The 12,568-nt window shown below is 57.4% G+C and overlaps 1 protein-coding gene across 6 annotated transcripts in view; it reads right to left on the bottom strand.

Annotated features, from left to right (window-relative positions):
- The window catches only part of OSBP2 (oxysterol binding protein 2), a 128,754-nt gene that overhangs the window by 28,523 nt on the left and 87,663 nt on the right, over positions 1–12,568 (bottom strand). For all 6 annotated transcript variants that reach the window (XM_035898422.1, XM_035898421.1, XM_035898417.1 and 3 more), the window contains one exon: positions 6,072–6,322. In XM_035898422.1, coding sequence (XP_035754315.1) covers positions 6,072–6,322 — 251 coding nt within the window. The remainder of the gene's footprint in view (positions 1–6,071; positions 6,323–12,568) is intronic.

Genomic DNA, 12,568 nt, shown 5'->3' with positions numbered 1-12,568 from the left:
GCTGATTAAGATCCGGCACTGCTGACGGTGCAATCCCCGTCTCCAACATGCTAAGCCCACCAACACGCAGCCCCGCTGATCCAGCAGCCACCCAGGCAGAAATGCTCCAAACTCTCCTCTGAAGCTGCAAGAGAAAAGTTATCGCTCTCGCCAAAAAAACAGGAGGGCAGAGCCACGAGAGGCGTCCTCAGGTGCTGGTGACTGATGTGTCCCCCATCTTCTCGCATGAGGCTCCAAGGGGAGCCCCAGGACAGTCTGAAACCTCCTGGGGGTCAGATGAACACCATAAGGAGGAGGAGGAAGAGGAGGACGAGGAGAAGAAGAGTTGAGAAGCACCAGCCAAAAGCCCCGGCCGGCACAGAGGCCCTATAGACACCCATGAGGTCTGAGCACCCACATGCGTGATATAATCTGCTGGAAGGACTCGGCAACCATGGGGAATGATGATGATGATGAGGGGAGCTGGATGAAGGCACAGCCTGTCTGGACAGATCTGATCAGAGATACCCTCACACCTCGGAATTAAAAAAGCAGTAAAGGATGCTCCCATGGAAAGTTGCAGCAGCTCCGAGGGCAGGGGCCAGGCTCTGCATCTCCGCTCCCCTGGACCCCAGCCCGGCTCCGCCAGCCCACAGGCAGGGACGGACCCTGGGCTGACACCCGCCACCCTCTGCCACCTCCCCCAGCTGACAGCAAAGCACCCACCAGTTATTTGTTCATCAGCACAGCGCATCCGCAGCAAAAAGGCCCAGGACACAGGGACCTCTCGCTGCCGGTTTCTCGTCCCACCAGGATTAGGGTTGGGCTAAAGATTTAATCCCGAGGCTGGGGGTTTTCTGGGTTGGTGACATGGTTTTCAATGCGCCGATTAGCGCGCATGTTGTTAGCACGGCACAGATCATTAACACAGACCTCGTTACAGCGCAGGCATGCAAAAACAGGCAGCATTTTTGTCACAGGGAAGAGAAACCTTGCCCTGCTGTGGGGTTTGCTCTCATTTTAGGCAGCAGAGCATCTGCCCGGGGCCACTGCAGGCGGCTGGGGACAATCCCTGCCGCAAATGAAGCAAATCCAGGGGTTCAAGCTGGCACTTGCTCCCTGTAGCGCCTGAATTAATCCCTGCGGTGTAAGGATGCTCCTCCAGCCCCACTGGTTATACTGGGGTGAACTGGGAGCAGCCCAGCTGCTAGTCCCTCCCTGCTCAGCATCCCTGACCCAGCTGCTGGGAGCGCTATGCAGGCAGAGGGGAGGTTGGGTCCGTCATCCTGCCTGGGTCATGACGGGTTTGGGGACCCCAAGGGACAGCATCACACATCCATCCGTGCCAGCCAGCTCTGTGCTGGGACCCAGCCAGGTTTGCACCAGGACCTGGCCATGTGGTCACCCCAGCGTTCGAGCCCCAGGAAGGACATCCTGGGGACTCCATTTCCAACCAGCTTTAGGCAGTTTTGCAAGCACACACCAACAGCCATGGCATTTAATGTGCCACTAAAATAAACCCTTAGAAAGGACACGCCAGAGCGGAGGCTGCTCTGGTGGACCTGACGCCGCTCAGAGCACGTGCTCAACATCAGTCCAGTTTAACGTGAAACCAGTTTTAGGAGTATGTATTAATCACAGCAGCATCCCCACAGGGGCAGAGGAGATTCAGTGCTTCAGGAAAACAGGAGCGAAGCTGGGACAGGGGATGGCAGACGAGCGCATCTTTTGCCCGGGCAGCTCGCTCCGGCACAGGCACCCAGGAGGTCTCCAAATAAACTGACTGGGCAGCTGTAACCGCCCAGCTCTGGCACGCAGACCCCCCGCAAACCCACCCACAGTGCCCACCAGTGGGTGCCTCCACCAGGCCAAAGTCCCCAGGAACTGAGCATGGCTGCAGGGAGAGGTCGGCGGCTCCTCAAGCCACCAGCCCGTGGCACAGGGCCACGCCAGACTGCTGCTGAGCCACAGCAGAGCCCCGCAGGGCTCTGCAGAGAGAATTGCTGCCAGGACTGGAGGGCGCAGCCTCTGGGATGGTGCTGGGCAGAAGCTTCAACAAACAGCCCATGGCCACCTTCCCCGGGGGAGAAGCAGCACACACTGTTGTCCATCTCACTTCTGGCCCAAGCGCTGTGTTTCACATACTTAGAAACCCTCCCTGCAGGCTCAGAGGGTTCAGAGGATGCTCTTTGCTGATGTCTTGGGGTGCCGGTCCTCCAGACGAGGCTGTTCCCGTGGGAAAGGAAAACGCAGGTGGGAAGTCAGTCTGCCTCACAGTGGGTGCTGGCATCCTCCACGTGATGAGCTTGGGCAGCCACCAGCACGGTGGCCTCTCATAAGGGCAGACGTGGAGTCCTTTGGGTCCCTGGGACCGCCTGCTCCACGCCAGCCGGCATGGGGCTCCCTCCTCACAAAATCTCACCTGCTCAGCACCTCCCACCCTGCAACCCCAGCCCTGCCCGGGCTGCCTCTCTCACCACTCCTTGCTCGGGCTGCGCCGGTCAAGCAGAGCCTTCCTCCACCCCTACTCCTCATAAACCTCGAGGGAAAACACAAACCAACCCAGGAGCACCACGCGGCCAAGCCCAAGCCTGAGCCCGGCTGCCCTCCATGGTCACATCCCTTGAGGAAGCACACAGCATGCCAAAAGGAGAGCGCAGCCATTGCACGCCTGCACGCACTTCAGCTGCCTCCGTGCTTTGCCGTAGCAAACCCCTCTCCCATTAAAACCTATTTCTAGCACCACCCACAGCCCTGCGAGCTCTTCCTGACGCCCAAACTTCCTCCACGCATCCGCAGGGCCCTCCTGTCTGCTGCTAAATTATGAGACGGGAGTTTTTCCATCTCCTTGAGCAAGTCTATGCAATTCAGCACAGCACCCTTTGTCCCTGTTCTTCTAATTATCCCTTTAATTTGTTGCTTCTTGTTTTTACGTACTTCCCACTCCTCCCCCATGGCAGATTGTGACTCGCTTTTCTGCATCTCCTCCTCGTCCTCACAGCCCCGCTGACATGGGGCGTCTTGGTCCCAGTGAGGCTGAGCTCCGCCACGAGTCTCACCAAGCACAGTGTTATGTGAGATTTCCAGAAGTTCGATGGGAACAGAGCAAATGGGTGGCTGTAGAGGTCTGGGCTTAAATGTAAGCCCTGCCACAGTCAGTCCCTCTGTGTTTCAGACCCTCACCTGTAACGCAAAGGTCCGGCACATCCCACCCTGCCTCTGCCCAAACCCTCCTCTGTCACCCCGAGCATCACTCAGGCTGGGGCAGCCTGAGCCACTTTCTCCTCCCCATCTCCAGAGCACCTGGAGTCAGCTGAGGCGGGCACCCAGCGTGCGCAGCGAGGAAGTCACCTTCACAGCGAAGCTCTTTCATTTACATATGTATTTATTTCTACTACTCGCTTGCTGCCGCGCCCTGTGGCTCCAGGGACATTTGCATAATCGAATCACAGGCAGCTGGACAGGAACCACAAGCACCGGCCCCAGAGCATCCATTCCTCCCCGCCACAGGCGGCAAAGCCCAGCCCTGCCCTCTCCCTTGCCCACTGGCCAGGGCACGCTGGCCACATGGGTCCCAGCCAGGAGCAGGGCCCAAGTGCAGAGCTTCGGGCTGCTCCCATGAGCCCGGTGCTGCTCGGGAAGAGGGCAGGGCCAGAGACAGCTCACGGGTCCGAACGCCCTTAAACTGCTCAGGGGTGCAGCCTAAAAAGAAGCAAAGGCAGCGCGATCTCGGCAACGAATGGGCAGTGCCGCATGTCACCATCCCCAGCCCAGTGCAGATGTGAGCCATGGCATCTCCTGCAAAAGCCAACCTCTGCTGTGTGGGCAGGGGCAACAGGATTCGGCCATGCCGGGTGGGAGCGGATCAGCAAGGTTTGGAGCTGGGGCCTGGGCAGAGCACAGATGCGGAGCATCCATGTGCCAGCACCAGCCACCGCTGCTGGCTGGGACCTCTGGGCAAAAGCCAGCGGGTGAGGGATGTTTTAAGTTTTCCTGCGAGGAGCTGCCAGCCCCATCAAAAGCACCCTGTGCTCCCGTGGGATGTATGGCCCGGAGAAGCCTGCGGGACAGAGGTTGTGCAGGAGGAGGGTGTATTTTCACCTCCTGCCAGGGGATGGCTTGACTCCATGTGCTTCCCTGTAGCCAGACGGAATATTCCCTGTTTCATGTTTCAATACAGAAGATTTTGCATTGCACAGAGCCACCCCCTAACCGCATGAGAGGCTCCCTGGGCAGGGTTTGCTCAGCAGCTCGCAGAAGGCATCACCCCACGCTAAACAGATAAATCAAGGCACAAAAAGGGATCCGCGCAGGAAAAGGTGACAGCGTAGCTGGGAGCCCCAGCCCACTGTGACGGGGTGGTCAGGCTGTTGATCCCCCTCCCTCCTGCCTTTCTAACCCATTCCCCCCACAGTGTCACTGTTCCGGGGGGGTCAGTGTCCCCCTGCCCACAGCTCTGTCACTTCCTCCCGAAATGATGGGCTCAACAGCAAGCTGGGAGAGCTGCAGCTACCATCCTGCTTCTTCCACGTTACAGCCTTCGGACATCTCCTTGAGATGCTCTGCCACGAGCTGAAGTACAAAGGACGCTGTTAAAAATGTCTCTCCGATGTCTGCCCAAACGCACGCACCTCGCTCCCTCCCTGGCCCCTCTTACCTGCACCTCAGAGGTTTGCACAAACTGTGTTTTTTTTCCCCTCACAAGAGGTTTTGTGCTATTTCCCACCGCCCAGACAGCCTGGCTTGTGTTTATCACATCACAACCTCCTCCTCTCTATGCTGGACACAACAAATATTGCTCTGCCCATCCCTTCCCAACAGGCTGCTGGAGAAATCCTCCCCCCAGCAATTCCCTGTCTGCATCCCGTTGCCCATTTGCCTCCTAACAGCAAACCCCTGCTGCTCCTGGCAGCACTGAGGCTTCCGCCATCACCTTGTGTCACTTGCCACACGTTGCCATCCCCGCTCCAAAAACTTTGACAAACTCTCCATGGGGAGAACACTGCGCAGGCACCCCCAAAGCTGCTCCAAAATGCAAGACACTGTCTCCCCCATGGCAAAAATGCTGCGAGCAGGGATGGGGAGGATGCAACCACAGGGCTCCTGAGTGCCCTCTGGCTCCCACCGTGGGTTATTATTATTTTTTAAAAGCCCACATAAAGCAACACACAACCTCCTTTTGCTCAGGGCTGGGGCAGCACAGCGACAGCACTGCCCATTCACAATTCCCTGAGCTCTACCTTCGTCTATTATTGCAGGTCTGTTAGGCTTTTGGGCTGAGTTTTCTTTTTTTTTTTTTTTTTTTTTGCTTTCAATATTTTATTTAGTTTTACTCTCTCTGCCCCTCCCCAAAGCTCCCCAGGGCAAATCAGGCTCCCCGGGAAAGGCTGTCTCACTGCAATGGAGGCAGACCCACACCCCAAACAGAAGCTGTCCAAAAAATAACCAGAAAGCACCATCACGCTGCACAAGACAGGGAGCGGCGCCAGCACGCGCTGCACGACCTCCAACCAAGTGGTCTTGGAGAGCGCAGCTGGCACCGAGACAGCTCTCGGACCCCGAGGGGGTTAAATCCCCCGGTCGTGTAAAACGAGGGCAGCTTCATGGAAGTCAGCGAGGATGCGAGGGAGCTGGGGATGCGGGTCTGGATCTGCGAAAGGCAACGGGCTCTGAACTGCCGTGCCAGCCAGAAAGGCACCCCCAGGAACGGCTGAAAACCCCTTTGCACCCCAAGCCTCCCCTTTACCCACCTTTACATCCAAAATGTCCCACTCTGGAGCAGCTCCCCCCCGAAAGCACGCTGCAAGGACGTAGCAGACCTGCGTCTCAGGGGGTTACACAGCCCCGTGCCCGCTCCCCAGGCTGCACCTTCCCAACTCCCATCCCCTCACTGCTGAGCCGGCACCGAGCCAGCATCAAGCTCCCGGCCGTGCCCGAGCTCCACGCCAGTGCACAGCTCTTGCAGAAAGCCGGTGCACGGGGAGAAAACAGGAGCGTGCTGGAGGGAAGAAGGATGATGGAGGAAGAGGAGGAGTAAAACGCTTCTCCCTCTGCCTCCGGGCAAACGCGATGGCTCAGCTGGCAGCACTTACGTTGATCATAGCATTGGAGGTGATGCGGAAGAGTGTGGCTCGTTCGTTCACTGCCTTGATCTTCTCGCCGCTCTCAGCTGGCAGCTTCAGGTTCTCCAGCTCGCTGAGCGAGCGCTGTAGGGCCGCCCCGTGCTTCGCGATCAGGTCATTGCAAGTGCTCAGATCCTCCAGCTTACTCGAGAGGGTTTTCAGCGTGCCGTGCAGCTCGCTCTTGTCTGACTGCGAGGCAGGCTCCTCGTCGCCCGAGTCATCTGCAAAGGGAGGGATGGAGAAAAAACAGTTTCCATGGTTACCCCCGGACCGTACTAACCCGCCAGCACAGCGGGCAGGGGGACCTCCCGCTCTGCCGGGGCTGGGGGTCAGGGCCACCATGTCCCCCAGGAGCAGAGCGTGGTGCGGAGGAGCAAGGTGGGACGTCACCCAGAGCCCCGAGGAGGCATCCCAAGGGCTCCCCTAGCTGCCACCGAGATTTGGTTCAGGGCTGCTGAGGCTGAGCAGGGGTGGCACGGGGAGCAGTGTGCTGGGGCCACCAGGGAAGGGTCCTGCACTGAACCTGCCCTTTCCACACAGGGCTATGGGAGCCAGGCACAGTGTCAATGCACCCTGCGCTGGGAGCAAACCTCGCAGGGGCTCTGCAGGGTCTGCTTTGGGCAGGACGAACTACTTTGCCCAAGGGAAAGGGCGCAAAGAGACAAGGGAGAGTAACAGCCTGTACCCAAAACCATCACCATGCCTTCAGAGGGCACAGAACTCCACGATCAGCATCCCAGGTGCAGCAGAAGCAGTTACTCCTGCAACTCCAGAATTGACTTAAAACCAGAAAACCAACCCAAAACAGAGCAGCGAGTGTAACGCAGCATTTCCTCAGCTCATCCCACCACTCCCCTGAGGAAGGCAGAGGAGGCAAGCGGCTCTGAGAGGCAGCATGGCCCAAAGCAAGTACAAAAAGCGGGAGCAGCGCAGGTCCTGTGCAGGGTCTGCGCTCCATCCTTATGTTCAAAGTTTAGCCGAGGTTTCCCTGGGTGCACCCAAAACCCAGTCAGGTGGCACAGCGCAGAGCAGCCCCTTTCCTTTCCCCTCTCTCAATCATCTCCTTCTGGATCAAAAAGAGATGGGGACAGGCAAAACGTGCCTGCAGCTTCTCTGCCAGGGCTGGGGGAGCCAGGAGGGTGAGGATGTCCTCCGAGCCAGCCAGCCTGCGACACTGTGAAGCATGGACCTCAGGGATGCCTTGGTTAAGCATTTAAGAGATTTTGAAATGCTGCAGGTACTGAGAGTGATGTTGATCCATTGCTCGTATCGATTCCACTGCTCTTCGGCCAGCTAAGGAAAATGAGAGCGAGTGCCCTTTGTTTCGCAGTACAAAAGCAGCGTTTCCAAGGCAAGAGCCAGAGCGATCTGGATAATACAAGAGGACCATCGACCCGGAGTCAAAGCAGCAGCGGAGCAGAGCACGGTGCTGCTCCAAGCCTCATGGCTATGAAGCTACCCAGAAAGGACGTTATGGGACACGCGTAGCCCAGGGACAAGGCTTATCCTGCACAGTGGGATTTACCCCAGCTGCCCAAGGATGGCAGGAGAAGAAAATTGAAGCTCTGCTGGGAAACAGGGCACAGAGCAAAATGCAAGCAGCTCATGGAGCATGAGGGCAGCATCTCCCAGTGCAATCATTTGGTCTGCCTGCAGCCCAGCCCCAAGCATCCACAGCATGCAAGCCTCCGATTTAAAAGCCAGGAAGGGGGTGAAGTGTGGCTCACGGCCATCAAGGATGCCCAAGAAATAAATAATCCATCAGTGCCAGCATTTGCAGCACCCATGGGAAGGCAACTGAGACCTCCACAAGGAAGGCAAGCAGCCAGCCAAGGTGCTGGGAGCAGAGCCGGCTCCCACCAAGCTGCACGGCCGGCTGGGAACAGCCCCGCTCGTGGGGACAGGACCAGCATTTTGGAAACACAGGCAGCACCAGGGAAGCCTCCGGCACGGGTGGAGGAGATGGACAGGGGAAGGAGAACAGGAACGGGCAGGATTTGAAGGCTCCGTCCCTGGGAGGGTGCACAGAGGTACCACGGCGATGGGCACAAGCTTACACTGCGGGCATCTTGTACACACCAACTGCAAAAGATCTAGAGGAAAATTTAAGCCACTTTTCCACCAGTAAGGACAGTAAGCAAAGCCTCCTTAAGGTCCGCTTTCTGTTTCAAGCATTTCCATGGTGCCCTTCATCCTGGGGCACACAAAGGCACCGCGGGTCTCCGGCAACGTAAACACGCATCTCCGAGCTTTGAACATCATTGTACCTGTCCTCAGCTGGTGCATCCAAAGGGCACAGCACGCTGTACCATGGGTACACCGCGCTGTCACCACTGCTCCGAGCCGTCCCCCCGAGACTTTCCAGGGCAGTCTCGGGCAGAGGCTTGACTCCTTCTCCTTTCACAGTCCCCATGCGTCTCTCCTTCACCATCAAATACAGCCTGAGCTACTGCCCAGCTACACGACCTCCACCTTGCAAAGCTCCGTCTGCAGCCATCACCTCTGATCGGGCTGGAAACCTGCTCCTCTCGAGCTACACAGTCCCACAGGTCCACCCCAGGACACTGCCCTCGTCCCATGACACCGCACACCCCGGTAGCACACACACACCCCCACCCCGATCCAAACACAGCCCAGATCTCGGGCGTGTGATCTGCGCACAGGGTGGGAGCGGGACAGCGGTGGCATTTGCACAGCTCCGAGCCAGGCGTTACCAGTTCCAGAGCCCCTGGCTCGCTCCGGGCACACATCGGCACGCTCCTCACAAGCACCCTGGCAGCCTCTCCCACACTGGGAGAGCTGCCTGAGCTGTAGCACGCGGACGGGAAGCACCTCTCCATGGTGATCTGATCGCCAATTTGTAAGATATCACCATGTTTTATAAAACTACCAGCAGCAGAACTAAAACTATAAAACTACCAAGCGCGCTGGCTTGGTTTCCACCACAGACATTGGCCAGGCAACTATCACCGCTGTCAAAAACCACCGTCACCTCTGCGGGACTCAAGGGGACCAACCAAATTTGGGATTTTTCTGTTTGTTGACATTGGTAATACTTTCCCAAAGAGAATTTTATCTGTTTACAAAGACTGTGAAAATCATGCCAAGCAGCAGGAAGCACCCCTCTGCCAGGCAGCACTGAACCCCCAAATCCCTCCTGCTCCCAGACCGCAGCCTGGGGATTTGGCCCATCGTTAAAATGCTCCGGCACAGGGACGGCACAGCGTGGCGACAGACGGGCTCCGTCCTTTGCCAGGGAACACGTCCTGCCTGCTGCTGCCTGTTTGTCAAGGCAGCGGCCACGATCCCTGCCTGCGTGCTCAGTCGGAGACAGGAGGCACCAACGCAGCGTAGCCCATTTTTTTGATTGCTGTGCAGAATTACAGAAACGCCTCGAAGCCCAGGAGAAAAGGGGGAAGGCGCCTGGAACAGACCACGCCAGTCGCGACAGTTCAAGGCTGAGTTAGCGGAGCTGAACACCCTTCCCCTGCTCCCTGCCTGCCCCAAAGCTGCCTTCACTGCCATGCCAGCAGGGCAGGCAGCGGGATCCCACCCTCCTCCTCCTCCTCCTGCCTGCGCACACCAACAGGGTGTCAGACCCTCTGCTGAACTGCAGATCTCAAACGAGAGCTCAAGGCTAGGCAGCCGCCATGCACCCACGGGGAGTGACATGCAACACTGTCTTGGGAGTGAAAGCACGCCCCGTGCAGACAACAGAAAGCTCATCACACCTCCCGTCCCCGCATCCCTGGTGAGCGCATCCCCATGACCGGTGCTGCCTCCACACCCGTGGCCCCAGGACTCGGGATGCGCAATTCATGCTTCTGTGATTCACAGTGAAATAAAAATATCTCCAGCAGCACAATTTGGTGTAATTATTTCCAATCAAAGCATGGGAAGAAGGAAACGACGTCATGGGAGCGCAAAGCAGAGCAAGTGAAAGCAGACACGATCATGCAAAGCAGCCAGGCGACCTTGCTGCCAGCTACCCAGGCTAGTGCTGACCCCAGCTCTGAAGATGGATTTCCAGTTCCCATGGAATGCTCCAACACCTCCCAGCGCTGGAACGCTCCGCTCCTTACCACCCCGCAGCACCAGGACAGGGCAAGCAGGATCCACTGAGTCCCTTGGAAACGACTCGTCCCTCACTTCGCTCCCTGGAGGGTTTTTGAGTGTAAAGATGGTTATTTGTGAGATCCGGGCTCTGGGAAAGCCGGGAGGTTGGGACAAGGTCTTGGCTTCACCTACAGGCATGGCACTGGGAAAAGCATCCTGAAAAGGCCAGGAAAAAGCAAACCACAGCCCCACGGGGACCACCAGCATGGACAAGAAGAGCAGCGTGTGCTCTTCTTACACTTTTTTAAATTATCCTGATGTTTCCTTCACTCTGCCCTTCTGCACTTGCTCCACAGGCAGTGCTCACTGGAGACTTTGGTATCCTCCAGCACCAGGCTGCTGGCAGCCCGCTGCTCTCCAGCCTGGGGAAGGGAGGCACGAGGACCAGAGTCACCTCCCCTCTCTCCTGGGAGCCCAAAGGAAAGCTAACCAAAGCCAAAATAAGCAGAGAAACAAATCCATCCATGTCTTTCATCAAGCAACCACCAGCCTTTGCAGATCTGCACCAGCTTCAGCCCAACAGCTTGCAGGTCAGAGCAGCCCCAGATGCGAGCGGAGGACCCCTGCTTCCACACTCAACTTTCCAGCCGGTTTCTTGGTACCACCAGGACAGCCACCGCAATGGGAACGTCTCTGTTTCTCCCTGCGGCACAGTCAGGAGGGTGGGGACAGGGTCCAGACCCTGGACAACCCCTCGTTTGCGCATTGTGGGGAGGATGGTTCCAGGGAAGCTGCTTTGCTGCAGCAGCACGAGACCCCGCAACTCCTATAGTTACTGCCGGAGGTTATCTGTAAAGCCCCGCAGGAGAGAGGAGCAGCAAAATTGATTCTTACTGCTGAGGATAAAGGATTCACTCATCCAAAAAGGTGAAACAGCCACAAGCCATCACCTGGAGGTCTTTGTCCAGAGCACAGCCAAATGCTGGGGCACTGGGGATCCTTCCCTCATTCAAGCATTTGTATCAACTCAGCCAGGGTTAAAAAAAAAATATTTTGCTTTGCTAAGGCTGGTAAAACACCCCGAAGGTCAGGAAATACCCACAGAGAGAGAGGGGCTCTGTCCAGGGCTCCTCATTCGAGGACAAAAACCACAGGCGATTTGCAGAAGCAAACTTGCAGCTGCCCCAGCAGACTCGCCCCACCGGAGACTTCAGCAACCGCCCAAATGGGGGCTTTCCTCATCACAGTGATTCCCGACCACAAAACCTCTTGGAAGCTGGAGAAACTTGTATTCCTAAATGCCTGGGCGCTAGGGAGGGGGAAAACACAACTCCCAACTGTGTTTTCCATCCCTGGTGATGGCCAACAGGTTCAACACAGATGAGACCTGTTGAGGGCAAAGCTGTTCCTCACCGAGACCCAGCGTGGACACCGGGAAATCCGTGAGGCTTTGCGGTAAACTTTGCAGCACACGAGATGAAAAATCAAGGCCCCACTGCAGCCCCCCTTGCCAGCCCCGCCGCACCACCCCTCGCCAGCCCCGCCGCAGCCCCACAATGATGGAGAGCTGGCAGAGCAAGGACTGCACGAGGGCGATGGCGAGGAGCACCCAGATGCCCCGGCAGACTCCTGCCACAAAGTTTTCCAGCACAGTGAGTGCGTCCCAACCCAAAAGGAGCTACACGATGGCTTTGAAGGGCAGTTTGCAACCCAAAAGGAGCCTACACGATGGCTTTGAAGGGCAGTTTCCAAACCAAAATGAGCCTACACGATGGTTTGAAGGGTGGGTTCCAACCCAGAAGGAGCCTACACAATGGTTTGAAGGGCGGGTTCCAACCCAAAAGGAGCCTACACGATGGTTTGAAGGGCAGTTTCAACCCAAAAGGAGCCTACACGATAGCTTTGAAGGGCCGTTTCCAACACAAGCAGGAGATGAGGAGGAACCAGGACCGGGGCAGTGAGGACGCACTGAAGCAGAGGATGCTCTGCGTGCGTTGCCTCTGGATGCTGCCCTTACACCTTTCACCTGTTTGGCCCTTTTGGATCCTCATCTCCAAACCCAAGCTGCCCCCCAGCAGCTCCTAAACCCCATTAAACCTCAAACCATCGTCCACTAGCTAGGCAGGGCCAGGGCAGAGAGGGGCTGTGTGGCTGGAACCAGCAAAAAGCTTGGAGCTTTCTTCTTCTGCAGGAGCCAGGAAGGCATCCCTGCTCCCTTTGCACAGGGAAGGGCCTTCAAGGACACAAACACTATTTTAACATGTGGTTTCCAGCTGTGCCCCTTCCAATGCAGCCCCCAGCACACCCTGCCCCGGCAGAGGGAAGGGGCTCTGTCATGGATCCCCCCGGCTTCTGTGAACGAGGGCGGCCATGCTTCTACCCAACCCTCGTCCCTCTCCACGCCAGGTGCC

Source organism: Egretta garzetta, unplaced genomic scaffold, assembly GCF_000687185.1.
Source record: "Egretta garzetta isolate BGI_Z169 unplaced genomic scaffold, ASM68718v1 scaffold7, whole genome shotgun sequence".
In the NCBI taxonomy this organism is placed as follows: Eukaryota; Metazoa; Chordata; class Aves; order Pelecaniformes; family Ardeidae; genus Egretta; species Egretta garzetta.
Note: the sequence above shows the minus strand (reverse complement) of the source record. Positions and strands in the feature narration are given on the sequence as shown.